General features: G+C 38.6%; 1 protein-coding gene across 1 annotated transcript in view; it reads left to right on the forward strand.

Annotated features, from left to right (window-relative positions):
* The window catches only part of LOC114363272 (SUN domain-containing ossification factor), an 84,068-nt gene that overhangs the window by 65,209 nt on the left and 652 nt on the right, over nt 1–18,207 (forward strand). Inside the window, 2 exon segments of the mRNA XM_028318952.1 lie at nt 14,413–16,477; nt 17,521–18,205. Coding sequence (XP_028174753.1) covers nt 14,413–16,477; nt 17,521–18,205 — 2,750 coding nt within the window.

Genomic DNA, 18,207 nt, shown 5'->3' on the forward strand with positions numbered 1-18,207 from the left:
AATGTTAAGTAAGGCCTACGTGACATGATATTATCTCTTTCCACATAATCAATATTCAGTATTAAGAAATTCCTTCCTTATCTACTTCATCAATCATAAGGAATTGTTTGTGTATTATAACTTAATCACTTTCTATAAATAACGGCAAGGCTTGCAATATGTTTCTATCTTAGGAAGGAATGTTAATACTCCATTTCTAAACTCAAAGCACTTTCAAACCGCTTAGTTTTTTTAGACTTGACGTAATTGCATCTTTATGGTGGCAAACAGGTGGAATGGGGTCAGATGTGTCGCCGTGAAAAAGTCGCAGATTATATATTTTCGCGTTCCGACCGCGATGCGGTTGATGCATGGACGAGCGTGCTAATAAGTATGGAGCAGGGCAACACCGGCAGGGTTGGCACATGTCCTGTTGGCTTATCCGGTGACAGAGATGTTAATGTTGTCGAGCGACGTTGAATTTTTAATTAGTTGCTTTAAGTCCTGGGTGTGATATTTCTAATTTCTTCTTCTAAACCCTATATTTGACTTTTCCCTGCTGGTAACATAAAAGTAGTCCGTAAGTAGTAATTTTTCTATTGCTCTAAGTCTAAGCAATTCTTTTGAACAAACCGATCGTCACCTAAGGTCGTTAGTCAATCCGACCGAAGATATGTCCCTAAGTTAAACAATTGGCAACCATGTTGCCGTAAACGCAGACACAGCGACAACCTGCCCGCCTACCGCGTTCGTTGCTCCTGCGCAGGGTAGAAAGCGTCTGTCCCTTGTAAAGAATCTATTATAAATCGCACAACCATTATCTGGGAACAGTTTGACAGACCAGACTGAACTTAGAAAGTGGATTTTTCATCTTACACCTATTTGGGACAATTATTCCGCACCTGGACAGTTATTGTCAGATAAACGATGGCTACGGCTGCAGAAGGGATTGTCTTAATTGTAATATCATTACCAGGGGCCGTGTAAACAAGAATTGGAAGCACTAACTGTGGAGGATAAGGAGAAAATGGAGGTATATCTCCAACTACGGACATTGTATGGTTAAACTTAAGCTTAACTGCATCGAATTACAATTTGTAACCGGCATCGGCACAGGGTCTATTAATTCTCGATTTCACATTGTAGAATATTACGATTATAGATTTGAACCTAACAGAGTTTTCATTTCGTTCCGCATCTAATGTAGACCGGTGATCAATCTCAATGTCCTCAATTATAAGATATCTTCTAACAATCTCATCAAAAAACTATTCAATATGCAGATGTGCCCTCACTGAGAGGCTTTGAAAATTGCGCTGGGCTATTTGAATAATTTCAATAATAGTTGATTTTATCGCTTTTACTATTGAGACGCATTGCACAAATTCACTTTCACATTCATTAGTACGCGTTGAAATACTTGAAACGTGGACGTCTAAATGTTTTAATGGACGCGGAAAATGATTGGAATCGTTTTCGTGTGTACTGTTGTAAGTAATTAGATTATTTACCATACGAGGTCGTTGCTTCACGTGAGCTCGTTGAGTCGGTGCTACTTGAAACGAGGCGTTTAATTTTGATTTGTTGTTTGAGACGGTACTGGCAAGGCCGATAGGTTTATTTACTGTGTTGATCTGGTCAGGTTGGACAAGTCATTGGCTTTAATCCTCATGTGTAATAGGGTAGTTGACACACTTTTCATGAGCTGTCAAAACGCGATCCTCTTTTATATTCAGTGTGGCAATAAGAGCCTATGACGTTTCTATTTTGCGTAATCGATTGACTATTTAGTTGATTGGAAACCAGTTAAAAATCTAACTTTAAAGTTAATTTAAAACTGTAATTGGGTTTCCAAGGCTAGAAAGAAGTGCTTTTTTAGAAGTATTGCCTTGGAATCGGTTGTTTATTTGTAGAGTCGACTACCTGATTAGGCAGTACCTACCCAGTATGGCCACTGTAAATAACTAAATATCTATTGGCTACGTCGAGTCTTTCGTCATCGTAGTGCGCACTCGCTAAAATAATATTTTGTATATCTGAAAGTGTTGTGAATGCTTATACTAAAACGTTTGTTTTTATTTGTATAGAGAACAATAGTGTCTAGACAAACCTAAAAAGGATTTAGGACACTATTTGGATCAAATATGTAATTGCTCAATAATGAATAATAAATAAATAATAATAATAATAACCCCGCAGGGCAGCTTTGTGGCGAGCTGTTGGTGAGTAGCGACACCACGGGGCCAGTTGTTAATCCGAGTGCTCCCGAGAGTCGGTCAAGACCCTCGTCTTTGGCTTGCCGAAGTGGAAACCGAGAGGGTCTGCAGGACTTTCACCTCTGGCTTGCCTTAGCCGGCCGGCCAGAGTGGAGTCGCTAGAGCTATATGCTCCAGGGGTGGAAGTGTTAAAGGGCATAACGCCGCGAGTAACTCCGGAGAAAGCGCAGCACACCTCTCTACACCCCTGAGCTGGTAGACGCCAATGTTGCCCCTCAGTCCGGTCTATACGACCCATGACGCCAGGGGGGGCCCATTTAGTCGCTGGCTAGTCACCGCCTGCCATTTTTTCAGTCCGAGACTATGAACCAGGCAGGTGNGATAAACGATGGCTACGGCTGCAGAAGGGATTGTCTTAATTGTAATATCATTACCAGGGGCCGTGTAAACAAGAATTGGAAGCACTAACTGTGGAGGATAAGGAGAAAATGGAGGTATATCTCCAACTACGGACATTGTATGGTTAAACTTAAGCTTAACTGCATCGAATTACAATTTGTAACCGGCATCGGCACAGGGTCTATTAATTCTCGATTTCACATTGTAGAATATTACGATTATAGATTTGAACCTAACAGAGTTTTCATTTCGTTCCGCATCTAATGTAGACCGGTGATCAATCTCAATGTCCTCAATTATAAGATATCTTCTAACAATCTCATCAAAAAACTATTCAATATGCAGATGTGCCTTCACTGAGAGGCTTTGAAAATTGCGCTGGGCTATTTGAATAATTTCAATAATAGTTGATTTTATCGCTTTTACTATTGAGACGCATTACACAAATTCACTTTCACATTCATTAGTACGCGTTGAAATACTTGAAACGTCTAAATGTTTTAATGGACGCGGAAAATGATTGGAATCGTTTTCGTGTGTACTGTTGTGTTGTAAGTAATTAGATTATTTACCATACGAGGTCGTTGCTTCACGTGAGCTCGTTGAGTCAGGCTACTTGAAACGAGGCGTTTAATTTTGATTTGTTGTTTGAGACGGTACTGGCAAGGCCGATAGATATATTTACTGTGTTGATCTGGTCAGGTTGGACAAGTAATTGGCTTTAATCCTCATGTGTAATAGGGTAGTTGACACACTTTTCATGAGCTGTCAAAACGCGATCCTCAGAATCAGTGTGGCAATAGGAGCCTATGACGTTTCTATTTCGTGTAATCGGTTGACTATTTCGTTGATTGGAAACCAGTTAAAAATCTAACTTTAAAGTTAATTTAAAACTGTAATTGGGTTTCCAAGACTAGAAAGAAGTGCTTTTTTAGAGGTATTGTCTTTCAATCGGTTGTTTATTTGTAGAGTCGACTACCTAATTAGGCAGTACCTACCCAGTATGGCCACTGTAAATAACTAAATATCTATTGGATTGGCTACGTCGAGAATAAAACTAATGCCGACACTGCGTGTGTCACGTATTCATCAGGACATAGCTCTCTAAATGTGGTTTACTGAGTCACTGGTGAGTGGTGTGGGGTTACACTACTGGATAGTATGAGCATTTGTACTTGTTGTTTCCTAATATGGATTTATACTACGAGTACTCTCCGAATATCATGTAATTTTACTGACTTCGGATGGCTTCCATAAGATCTCCGAAATATCCAAGTTATTAGTTAAGTATTGATACTTGAGAATCATAATAAGGGTGAGATTCTGAGTGCTAAAATTGAATTTTACCGTTTATTGTAAGTAATGTCATAAAACAACGAGTTGCTAATAGCTCCAAGATGTTATCTCGGTGAGATTTATTTTTAAAGTTTGTTTATACGAGGTTCTTCGCGTTGGTTTTTATCTTTAAAGTAATGAATTTGTTTAAAATTTCTGATACTAAGATTGGGAACATTGACAGTAACTTTATTAATCGTACAATAACTTTGTTAAGAAAAGTTAGTGTTCACGAGAGTCTTGTACAATATGATGGGAATTTAGTTATTTTATTAACCTTTTCAACACCACTCAAAATCTTTTATCCTAATCGAACTTCTGTGTGACGTAGCTTTCTCCTCTTTACTCTCGCGATTGTTCGCATACATTTCGTCGGCATTTGCTCCAGCGTTTGCTTTTGCGTCAGTCATTCATGTTCATAGCTGTGANTGCTGTGTACGATTAAAACGTCGACTAATTTATAAGATGACGTCATCGCGCTCAGAGATTCCAGACGTATTGATGGAGCTAAGGGCGTTTACACATAAACATTAATTTTAAAAGCAGTTGGTAATCCGATTCCCTGAATATTTCTGAATTTACAACTCTATCCAACTACCTACGTAAATACTTCAGGGAAAAAGCGACTGTGGACCGCAACAAAAGGGGTCGATTTGTCTTTGTAAAGCCGAATGATCACGTTCCTTACTAAAGGACCTATTAATATTGTCCGTAACAAATAATTTTCAACAAGCAGGTTCACATAACACTTCCTCTATTATGTATAACATCAGTGCCCATGTCGTTTCTACATTGTAGTGAGCTATAAAATGACTTCCCTATAAAACCTACACGGGAATGAAATTTGTATTTAGAGAGTAAATTCAATCTGCACCGTTAATTTTATTCATTACTAGCTTTCCGCCCGCGGCTTCGCCCGCGTGGATTTTTGTCTGTCACAGAAAAACTTTATCGCGCGCGTCCCTGTTTCAAAAACCGGGATAAAAACTATCCTATGTTCTTTCCCGGGACTCAAACTATCTCTATGCCAAATTTCATCAAAATCGGTTGCGAGGTTTAAGCGGGAAAGAGTAAAAGACAGACAGACAGACAGACAGACAGACAGAGTTACTTTCGCATTTATAATATTAGTTGGGATTTGAATAAAAAATTAAATTGGATACTCGCAGAAGTTCATTGGCTAATAGTAATGGCTTAATTATGATCGGTAGACCGTGCACAAACGCGAGAGTCTTTTTATGCAGTTTCCAGTTCTATAAGCTTTTTATTACCAACTTACGTAACATTATTGCCAATTTTATAACGCATCGGATTATCTTGTTGACCTTCTAGCTCGCTGTGGTCTACCTTACTAAATTTTATGGAATCTAAATGTTTTTCTGTTACACAAACATTCTTCCCCTTATTAATAAAAAGTTACACCCTAGTTGAACATTGTTTTAAAGTGACTTTTCCATACTAAACGCCACTTTAAAACAGGGTTCAACCATGGTGTAACTTTTATTAATAAGGGTATAAGGGTTGAAAAGGGCATATTTGCTTCAAGCTTTACAAGTTGTAAAATATGCCGTTCATGACCGTTTTCTATGTGATGTACCTTACGAATAGTGACGCTGTTTTTTACCGTATTGCTCGATTCAGTCTGATTAATGAATTGTTTGCGCCCACATATTGTGATTTACGTAATAGCCACGTGTCGACCGTAATAAAGATAACATGCGCACACGTCACTGCTCTGGCCACTGTCCTTTGATCCGCTAATGAACCAAGTAAGCAACGCTCTTACAGTTAAATGACCAATCGACGTGTAGTACATTGATGACATCATTGTTAATATTTTCAGCCTTGACGGTTCGGGACGATATTTTATTGCCATTTGTGGATATAACTTGTTTATGAATTTGAGGAAAAAGTATAGTTTTCTTTGAAAGAGGAGAAAATAATATTGTTTAATTAATATCTATCATAATTATTACTCTTGGTTGCTTTGGGTACGTATATCGATAATTGTGTGTTGTTTCATTTGCCTTTTATCGCAGTCAGTTCAAGTGTGTAAACTCGATTTAGGTACAGTTAGTGCATTTGCCTCATGTTTAGCGTGTACTAAGTTTATCCAATGTCATGTTGCATAATGTTACGAGTGATAATATTATTATATTATCTTTGTCTGAAAGTTAAGTAGTAGATAACAGCAGTTTTTTACTTCAAAATCTGTGAGTTACACTATAAATTCTGGTCTAGACCTCTGGAGTGACCTCCTACCCAGGTAATCAGCAACCCTTATCCATTAGATAGCTTTATTTGTCAGGCAACTAAGTTACTCGCATTTGAAAGATTATCTTCAAGAACTGATGAAAATGCCCCATAATTTCTTGGAGCTCAAACACCCAAATATAGCTTGCTCTACCACCACTTTAGTTAGGACAATATATGAGCTGGTGCTGGAAAGAAGTAGCGGAAGAAATTGTCATAATTATTGCAATTCACGTGATCCCAGCTTACGGTTGGATAAACCGTGTCAGATACTCGTTATCTATGATGCAAACAATGAGATAATACGTGTGACGTGAGAAGGCGTTCTCCGTGTGTGGTTCTAGTAAACGTCATGAGATTTTAGAGAACTATAGTTTACAAGTAAATGGACTATAGAAAATCTTGATTTTAGAGAAACATTGTTTACTGATACTGCACTGTAGAATCTTTACACTGAACAATGTCCGAATTTGTTGAACATTTAAATCTTATTTCATGTACTATTAAACTCTACATACGACATTATTATTACCCATTGTACTGGCTCTACAATACGATCACGTCATATGACGACAAGTCAATTTTCCCCGTTGATGTCAAGGCTAACGTTTTGGTGTAATTTTACCTGGATCTATACTTTGGTATATTCTGACGATAAAAATATTACAATGACCTATTTACAACATTTGCGTCCTGAAACTTCTTGCTTCATTTCATTCAGCTTGGCTTCATTAATACAAACCAGTGATGCTTACACAATTACAATTTAAACGATATTTATCTACAGCTCTACTTTTTCTTCGTTATCTTATTTTATATAATCTACGATTAAGTTTAATTCTATTACCTCTTGAGGTTTCATAAGCTAATAAGATAATTTAGTAGTTACTATAGTCCGATTTTTANTCCACTTTTTATCCAAAAGTCTTCAGTTTAATAAGGGAAACTGGCCAGCATAGTCGAATCGCCATTCGTGACGAAAATGTGAGCTTTTACACGTCTCGTCAAACAACTGACTATTTGGACACTCAAAATATGAAATAAACAGATCCAACGCTACAAAATTCTTGCTTGGAATCTAAACACTTCTTTTGGTACCCATTATATTAAAATTAAATACGTGAACAGCGATTTACGTAGCCAGAAGCAACTGTCGGTGCGGTCAAAAACCATGTTTTGGAGGTGCCTCAAGCTGAGTGGAAAAAATGCTATGAAAAGTGTTTCGGACACATTAAAAAGTACATAAATCATGAAAGACAATACCAATAAACGCAATCAATACCATTTTAATAATATACTACTTTGTTTTCATAGTTAGGCTCACAACTTAAATAGTGTCCCACGTAATAGCCACGTGTCGACCGTAATAAAGATAACATGCGCACACGTCACTGCTCTGGCCACTGTCCTTTGATCCGCTAATGAACCAAGTAAGCAACGCTCTTACAGTTAAATGACCAATCGACGTGTACATTGATGACATCATTGTTAATCTTTTCAGCCTTGACGGTTCGGGACGATATTTTATTGCCATTTGTGGATATAACTTGTTTATGAATTTGAGGAAATAGTATGGTTTTCTTTGAAAGAGGAGAAAATAATATTGTTTAATTAATATCTATCATAATTATTACTCTTGGTTGCTTTGGGTACGTATCGATAATGGGGATGTTGCCTGGGTCAAAAAGCAAGAGTTTTAATTAGTCCGTCAGTTAACTTATCAAAAAATACTCTACACGTATTTTTCACTTTTTCAAACTAATGAAAATTTAAAGAGATAAAGCGCCCCAAAGTTCATAAGAAGGGGCCCGTGACTAGGGTTACCAGGCCCAAAATCACAAAAGCCGGACTTTGTGCTTCATTTGGCCGGACATTTTACCCTAAAAGCCGGACATGTGACGGGGGGGGGGGGTGCAATTAGTGTCAGCTCATGAGTGAGTACTATCGGTTGCTATCAAACATCCTGATGCGTGCGCTTCTTCATATGATTCTGTGGCTCGACTTTCACCTGGCGCGACAACCAAATAAAAAGCCTAACAAAAGCCGGACAGGCCGGACAAGTCCCTAAAAAGCCAAACATGTCCGGCTAAAGCCGGACGCCTGGCAACCCTACCCGTGACGTCAACGCTTGCTTAAAAATGCCGCACGTTGTGACGTCGTGCGCAACTTCAACGCACCATAACTATGTAATTATTTGTTAGATTGACAAATAAAAATATACGTGTCCAATATTTTTTGATATTAAACATTACGGACTAAAAATATTTTTTTAGGCAACTAGCCTATTGTGTGTTATTTCATTTGCCTTTTATCGCAGTCAGTTCAAGTGTGTAAACTCGATTTAGGTACAGTTAGTGCATTTGCCTCATGTTTAGCATGTACTAAGTTTACCCAATGCCAGATTGGGCCCGACTGGTGGGGGTTATCGTGAACGTATTTGTGCCAATGTGCTAGCGGTTATTTACCTACATTCCACGGGGAACAACTTTTCCCTCAAGACACTTCTTGCGAGTTTTTTTACTTCAAAATCTGTGAGTTAAACTATAAATTCTGGTCTAGACCTCTGGAGTGACCTCCTACCCAGGTAATCAGCAACCCTTATCCATTAGATAGCTTTATTTGTCAGGCAACTAAGTTACTCGCATTTGAAAGATTATCTTCAAGAACTGATGAAAATGCCCTATAATTTCTTGGAGCTCAAACACCAAAACGTCTTGTTTAGTGTTACAAGTCACATGACGCAACTGAGTTGCCTTCTGACCCCCGGTTTGCCCGCAATTGTTTCTGGTTCTCATAACGTCATTATAAGCATAAGCACCCAGGTAGGTGTACCCACGAACACGATTATAGCTATAGGTTCATATCAGTCAAATTCGAATTCTTTATTAGTTGCAGAGACCATTTTGACACTTAAAAATGTCCCAAATATAGCTTGCTCTACCACCACTTTAGTTAGGACAATATATGAGCTGGTGCTGGAAAGAAGTGGCGGAAGAAATTGTTATAATTATTGCGGTTCACTAGCAATATACAGTGTGATTCCAGCTTGCAGTTGGATAAACCGTGTCAGATACTCGTATCTATGATGCAGGCAGTGAGATAATAGTATATGTGTGACGTGAGAAGGTGTTCTCCGTGTGTGGTTCTAGTAAACGTCATGAGATTTTAGAGAACTATAGTTTACAAGTAACTGGACTATAGAAAATCTTGATTTTAGAGAAACATTGTTTACTGATACTGCACTGTAGAATCTTTACACTGAACAATGTCCGAATTTGTTGAACATTTAAATCTTATTTCATGTATTATTGAACTCTACATACGACATTATTATTACCCATTGTACTGGCTCTACAATACGATCACGTCATTGACGACAAGTCAATTTTCCCCGTTGATGTCAAGGCTAACGTTTTGGTATAATTTTATCTGGATTTGTACTTTGGTATATTCTCACGATAAAAATATTACAATGACCGATTTACAACATTTGCGTCCTGAAACTTCTTGCTTCATTTCATTCAGCTTGGCTTTATTAATACAATAACTCATTCAATACCAGTGATGCTTACACAATTACAATTGAAACGATATTTATCACAATTTCAATAACAGTAGTTGTGTTGTTGACTTTTATCTACAGCTCTACTTTTTCTTCGTTATCTTATTTTATATACTATGATTAAGTTTAATTCTATTGCCTCTTGAGGTTTCATAAGCTATTGAGATAATATTTTAGTAGTTACTAGCATCATTATTAGTATTATGTTTATCTTCAATTTGACCGGCTAATAGGATTTATTTTGAAAGCTATGTCGTTTTCTCTAGTTTCAGTTCAGTTTTCTAGTTATACATTGTGTTGCGTCATCTATCTGTAGTGTTATATGTGCAATAGAATATAATCTATCACAGTCCCGACCAGTTTAACGTTGCTGTTAGTACAATCATGTGCAGAAGTATCGTGATTATCAGAAGTGATAATATCAATATTTGTTTCAAATGTTCCAAAATAGGAATGACTTACTACGTAATTGTTTGTATGATTTGCCATTTTTATGGTTTTCCTTGCCGTTATTGTCTATTTTGTGATACACTGTGTTCGACTTCCAGTGTGTATCGATAGCTGACTTTTGTCTCTTATCTTAATCTCTAGTAGCACCTTCAATAGCTTAATCTGTGATTTTTACAATATTAGATAGGTTCTTACTATTAATTGTATCACACACGACACGATCAAAACTGAGCCAGCTCCTACTACTTTGTCTTGTTTACTTTTGGCTTCATTTTTGTCTGTGTTGATAAAGCTTTTATCTACTCTATTTACTTTATTTTTCTGCACACGTTGATCTCGATTGTACTGGATAGTTGTCTACGCAACTAGAATGCCCATTTTTTGCAAGAATCCAGACAGGGCGCGGTTCCCGGCCCGGCAAAAACCCGTTGTTTCAATTCCTGCACCGTATCTGACGCGAGCCGGCCCGTGCGCAGCAATTGAATCAATTGCGCTCTATTGTAGCTGGCGCCGGATAGTTAAATCGTGTCATTTGAATTTTGTGAGGATAGATTAAAATATTTTTGTTAAAATTTTCTATTAATAGGTACTAGGCACAGCTAAAAATAATGTCTATTCAATTAAGAACACGGTGGCGCTTAAATTTAAAATGTAACGTAAGTTGACAAGGGTCAAAAATCGTCTTAAATAAGGGTGCAATGTACGGACAGCTGTGTGCGCTCGGTACCTGCGAATCTTGAACATCTGGTAGGGCCTCGTGGCTTACGTATCACAATCGCATTGTATCTCCAACACGGCCATTGATTGGCGCAACTATCAAATTGACATCATTTGCCAAGAGGCGACGGCGCTTTCCAATTAGTTGAGTGTGGTGTAGTCTTAACATTACTGGCAGTAAAATCATTTGCATATTTTGTTAATATGTAATGTTTTATATTACTTGCGCATGTGGTTGTGTACAATTATGAATATCCCATGCGTCGTTTTTACTACCTTATCTTAATCTCAGTAGTTTTATGTAGAGTGATTTATGTTTGAAATTACCCAACTGTTTAATAATGCATCAAATTATCCAGAAGTTTCATTTCTGATAAGAATTATTTTCGTTACCACACCCTAATTGGAAAGCGAAACGTCAAATATTAATAAAAATCTTCGAACAGGTGCCTGAAGTCAAACGACACATACGACTGTATGTGCAGTGAATAAGTGTTAAGAATTTAGTGTTAATGGACTATCTCAAACGAATTTAGTGTTAAGTGCTCCATGTCGCGCTTTTGACATTGACGTTAAAATTGGCGGCAAATTGTGCGGCGCGTTCCGTTCCATGCAGCCCACGGGCGCGTGTGTCGCTCGGGCGGGATAGGGGCGCGAGGCCAATGCGCCGGCGCGCGCGGAATGACGCCGCCGCGGGCGCTGCTGGCAGCGCTGCTGCTGTGCCAACTGCTGTCGTACGGCGCGCATCAAGGGCTCACCAACATATTTTACACGTAAGCAACGAATATGTAAGATAAAAGGAGATTTTGACCAATATCAGAGTAAACACGCACACACTGACAAAATTTTGTCACACAAATTGCACATACAAACCGCGCTCGGTGCGTTTCTATGAAAATGACCTACTCATTTGTATTTTCTCTGCCGATATGTCAGCGTATCTGCAGCTCGAACAAGCTCTCTCATATTCCTCTGCCAACTGCTGTCGTACGGCGCGCATCAAGGACTCACCAACATATTTTACACGTAAGCAACAAATGTCTTAAAATAAAAGGAGAAAAAGACCGATATGTCAACGTATCTGCAGCTCGAACTAGCTCTCTCATATTCCTCTGCCAACTGCTGTCGTACGGCGCGCACCAAGGCATCGCACCAACATATTCTACACGTAAGCAATGGATATCTGTAAAAGGAGAAAATTACTGACATATCACCTTATCTGCAGCCCGAACTAGTTCACCAAAATATTCTTTACGTAAGCAACTGCTGAACGGCTGTGTAAATTAAAGGAGCTGTGTGGCTCTAATTGAGAACACGCTAATCCCACCACTGCAACTCCTGTGGAGCCAGGATCTACAGCTCCTATAGAGAATATTAGGACCATCCCCTTTCTTCCCGTAGATGTCGTAAGAGGCAACTAAGGAAGAAATACATTGTATGTGGACATCGAAACCCTAACGCCAGCAAGGGGATGTTGGCAAATCCTCCCTTTACTTCTGGCCTGAGTCGTTCCTCCTGCATTGAAGATATAAACTAAATTACCTTATGATGATGATGCTATTTCTACACGTAAGCAAACGGTTGATACATACCTAATATTAAAAGGAAAAGTTTCTCCTTCGGCTATACTAGAAATTTTACACAATTTAGGCTTAGAAAACCGACGCGGCGGAATGAATCGGACAAACCAATTGACAGCTGTTAAAATTGCTACAAAGCATTGTAACACAACTGTGAATTTTGTATGATTGACGAATTCAATAAATATACCTACTTAATTGATTACATGTAACTAAAAATGAACACATTTTTCAGTTTTGGTTTGAAGTGCCTGACACTTACGAGTGCAAACGCACCGCAACGCTATAAAACGTCTCACCGCTATATTCGAAAAAATTGTGACGAGATACAAAATATTTATTACCTAAAACTTTTTGATAGAAATATAGACGAATACTACTTTAGGATTGGGAGTAATGTGGCACTTTGAAATGAAATTAGNTAAATTAGAATACCTTTAAGAATGGAAAAAATACACCGAATCACTCTAACGCCGTTTTGAAACGCTACAGGTAGAGACAGTCGCGCAAGAAAAAATATTTTTTCTTGTCATTACATCACAGTCGCTACGCCAGTCGTCATTTAACATTATTACGATGCTTTTACTTGTTCAACGAACGGTCAAATTATTATTTAATTCATATACCTATTTAGAGTTTGTAAATTAACTTCGACAATTAACTGACTATTGCGTAATTGTAATAATTGCACTGATGCAGTGATTATTTATCACTACAACTCGTAGGTTGTGAATTTTTAAAATTATACGTTTCATTTTTCGTAACTAGTGCAGCGACACAAATTCGACCGAAATTTGACAGGCGTTTTTAATTTACACAATATAAACTGGGCAATAAAATTGAAGAGCAGTATTGTTTATTAGGTTAATAAATAATTTACTTAAAATAGTCGCGATTTAATCGAATAGTCCCGAGAAATTATCCGCATAATACGAGCTTTAGAATTTATAGTTTTAAGGTTAATAAATAATGTAAGTATCCTATCCAGTGCCATTTACGAGCACTAAGTATCTGATGACAAACAAAACTATAAGCTCATGCTCGCTGTCTGACTCGTGAATTATTATGATCGTTAGATATGCAGGTGGTTTGATTGAGATCGTAAAAATTAAATATTAATTGAGTTTATACTTTCAACGGAAATTATACGTTTTCTTACTGATTTTACTGCCAACGTAAATGAAGCAAGTAATCACTATCGTTTGGTAAGCGCGTTAACTGCGTGGTTAGATTGATATGATCATCTGAAAATTACAGTGTTCAGTGCGCGTGAACATTTATCTATTATGAGAATTAATTAATATACTATTACTGGGTAAATGGACTGCTGGCCGGTACCTTTTTACTTAAATAGTCAATTAAATGAGTAGGCAGTACCTATCTATCATAATTTGCGTGTGTTTTTTCTGTTATTTCAATTGTAAAGTCATAGTAATTTGTTTGTAGACAAATCAGTGCGTTCGTCCACTACAGCGTCCGGCAACCAACTGATTGGCTCAATTGGACCAAGCGAGGGGTGCCTGACACTAAATCAATGGGCCCTCGTAATAATACCCATTCACTGAATTGTACCATCGCTCCCAGCATGCTCTTAGAGAAGCGATTCCGCCATTCATTTATGTACAGACGACAGCACATAAAAACTAAACATTGTGGGATGGGATCTTATTTACTTGTAATAGGGGCGATTTTCCAACAGAAATATTCATAGTCTAATATATTGTCGTCTGTACAATCGATAACCTAACACAAGGTGTCGTAACAAATATAATTTTCACTTACACGAACCAAAGTTAATGGATATTAAAATTTTATTGCCAATAATAAATTTATTAGCAATTTCGCTGATTGGCACTGAATTTCAATGACTTCCATTAGTATTACCAATAGGAAATGCTAATAATTGTTTCCTTTGTTACAGATTACCTGACACCGGACAGCCTCCAATACTCATATCTCTAGCAGATACTGCCAAATTGGAATTGACAAATCCAGACGATTTATTGTTCGTCAACGATTCAGAACAACACAACGACACAAAGACATTTGCTATCATAGATAGTGACGCTTTAGAAGATGATAAAACGGCGAAAGAAGAAGAAAAAGAATCCACTGAACCGCGACTCGTTGTCAAGGCGAAGCCTATGCACGAAACTAGACAGACCAATGATGCATTTCAAACCACTACACCGCTTGTTGTAGAAGAAACAATAGAATCTCAACCAGATGAACAAAAGGAACAAGAAAAAATAGAAAACATTCCAGTTGAACCACAAACTCCACAGGAAGATATACCCTCATTTTCGGAGTGGGCTCAGAAGCAGTTAGCCGAAGCCGAGAAGAAAGACACAGTTCTCAACCACTCCAGTCAACCTAGTCATAGTAATACAAATTTTAGTAGTAAAAACACAAAGTTGCGGTCAAAAAACTACGCTTCGCTGGCTTGTGGCGCGAAGGTAGTCGCCGTCAACCCCGAAGCTGGATCGGCGAGCTCCATTCTGTCCCCCAACCGGGACGAGTACATGCTCAATACATGCAACAGCCGTATTTGGTTCGTGGTGGAGTTGTGCGAAGCTGTTCAAGCTCAAAAGATAGAAATCGCCAATTTCGAGTTATTCTCATCGATTCCCAAAGACATCGCTGTGTATTTCAGCGATCGGTTCCCCACGAGGGAATGGGCCAGTGTCGGTCAGTTCACAGCCAAAGAAATGAGAGATGTACAAAGTTTTGATTTGTACCCACATTTATTTGGAAAATTTATTAAAGTAGAAATGCTATCGCATCATGGTTCAGAACATTACTGTCCGATTTCATTGTTCAAAGTCTACGGTACTTCAGAGTTCGAAGTTTTGGAGAAGGAGAACGCTCAACACTCAGCTCCTATAGATGAAGATGAAGAAGACGAGATCATAGATGTGCCAGACGTGCCCGCTGCAGAAACGGAGACCAGTAAAAACCTTTTCGGATCCGCGAGAGATGCGGTCATGTCCATCATGAAGAAAGCTGCGCAGGCTTTAGTCAAAACTGAAGTTCCTAAGAACGTATCCTGTGAACACAACGATACGTCCACAGACAAAACGTACAAACGGTGTTGCTCTCCCAGCCATATAATCGTATGTGATAATTGCAGTGAGACGCTTTATAACGAAGTGTACGAATTGATTAGTTGTAGTTCGGACAAGTTAGTCAGATTAGTGCGCCAGGTGTTTCTTAGAGAAACGTTAAAGTGTACAGGTATTTGCCAACCGTATGGCTTGGACTTTAAAAGTACAAAGACTATCGAATTCAGTGACGAGCGTGTAGCCTACATGAATGCTTTGTTCCCGCAGAAGTATTTAGCCGCTTTATGTAATATCCTAGCTATTAAAGAGAAGAAGGTGGTTTTGAACACGAGTTTTGAAACGGAACTAAACGTTACCAGTAACATAACAGTCGACGAAACGCCGCAAAAAATTAGCAGTGAAACTAATACGGAAAAAGAAATAAGATTAGTTCCAGACAAAAATAACGTTTCAACCGATGACAACGCTAACGAAACACTGCAACCCGAGGTTAAATTAGGTAGCGAACAAATTGTTGAAAATGACAACATCTCTTTGGAGACAAAAGAGGAAAAACTGGAAGATCAGAAAGAAGAACTACCGCCGGTAGTTGAAGAGAAACCAGCTGAAGAACCATTAGAAACACCTGCACCTGAAGTAGAAAAGCTATCAGTTGAGCAGACTACCGAGTCTGAATCCAAAGACACAGTTAAAATTGATCCTAAGCATGTCAAAGTGGAAGTAGTGACTGAGAAGCCTAAAGAAGTGGCTGGGAACGGCATCGAGGAGTTGAATGATCAGCTGATCATAGACAACGACAACTTTATATCGGAGCTGGACCAGATGGCGGTGGACCCGACGCCGGCGGGCGCGCAGGCGCCGCAGAGCCCACAGGCCACGGTGCAGAAGGAATCTGTGTTCCTGCGGCTGTCGAACAGGGTTAAGGTGTGTATAATTTGAAATCTGAATCTTTACCTAATCTAAAAAATCTAAATCTTGGCAACTTTAAATTTTTAAGGTAACTTTGAACAGTAAAAAATCTTAGGTTGAGTTGCACCACCTAACTTTAAGGCCCAGAACACACGGTGAAACGTAATTGCAACGAAACTGCAACTTCTAGTTACTTTTGAGATGCATCCAAGTTTCTGCCATAGATTCCGTTGAGAGACCACACATGACGCGACCAGTTTGAAACCGGTTTGAAATGGTCGAATGGATGCAACTCAAAAGTAACTAGAAGTTGCAGTTTCGTTGCAATTGCGTTTCACCATGTGTTCTGGGCCTAACCGTAACTATAACGATAACCATTGCTTTTTGTATAAAGTTTGACGGATTTTTGACGATTGTTATGGTCACATGATACAACCCAGCCTTAATTTATACTATTAAAAGTTACCTTGAAATTCAGATTAACTATGAATTTCGGCAAACTCCTTTACAACTATATTTTCCTTGTTTTATTCATGTAACTTGACTAATTTGAGTAATACATGTCTTAGAATATGGCCAGAATATAGATTTATTTACTTACTATCATTTTTGCACCAGTGATTGGATTTTATTTCAAGTTTATCGGTAGTACAAGAGGTGAAAATTACTTGTGCCAAAACAGTGTTTACACAGGAATGCAATTAATACTTGTATGAGTTTGCGTTGTAAAACATCTTAGTAGTTGCATAAATATTAGAAACTAAGAAGACCAATACAGATATTGGAATAGTGAAAGTTTTTTAGATGTACAATATGCATAGTTATGTGTACATATTGTGAACAGTGGAATTTGTGCTAATGAGCTATTTTGATAACCGTTAGTTAATTATAATTATTCACTAATAACCAAGATTCCTTTGACGCATTTATGCAACTTTCTTAATTGTATGATTGGATCATCCCTCATTTTCTGAAGCAAAATATGTAATTTGAGTCCAAATCCAAAAGCAAAATAAGTTTGACGAAATCATTAAAATATTTTTTCTTCCTTTTTTCAGACACTAGAGAGAAACATGTCTCTTTCGGGGCAATACCTCGAAGAGCTCAGCAGGCGGTACAAGAAGCAGGTGGAAGAAATGCAGAAGACCTTCGAGAAAACAGTTCAGCAGATGACCGAGGAACGGCGCAAGAGCAACGAGCGCGAGCAAAAGTACTTAGACCAGATGACCCACTTGCAAGAACAACTCTCGCAAGTAGCGGGTGCCATGAAGACGTTAATGGAGGAACGGGACAGCTGGTTCGGCAACATGACCTTCTTCAAATTCCTCGTCTTCCAGCTAATAATAGTCGGCGCAGCCTTCTACTACGTCTCCAAAAGACGGCGGCCTGATACTGTACTTATACCCATCACGAAGAAGTCCAAAAAGAAGCAGGAAAAGTTCAGGAGAAAATCCGTGGAAGGAGTCAGCGGCCATGAAACCCCATCAGCCAAGAAAAGACGGCCTAGTGAGGAGGCGTTAGTTATTGCAAGGCAATCGGCTGAGGAGATGAGCAAAGATGAAGACGACGGCGAATGGCAGCTGCCGAAAAAGAACAACAGACGACGGAAAACGTCCATCATTCACAGGAACACTGAGGTCGAATCCAACGCGGGCTGGAGCCGACAAGACAGCATCGGCAAACTACAAGAAAACCCCATACCATTAGACGAGGAGGAATTCTTTGCACCGGTGTCAGAACCAAAG

Source organism: Ostrinia furnacalis, unplaced genomic scaffold, assembly GCF_004193835.3.
Source record: "Ostrinia furnacalis isolate ACB-3 unplaced genomic scaffold, ASM419383v2 OfSCF7055, whole genome shotgun sequence".
NCBI classification, from domain to species: Eukaryota; Metazoa; Arthropoda; class Insecta; order Lepidoptera; family Crambidae; genus Ostrinia; species Ostrinia furnacalis.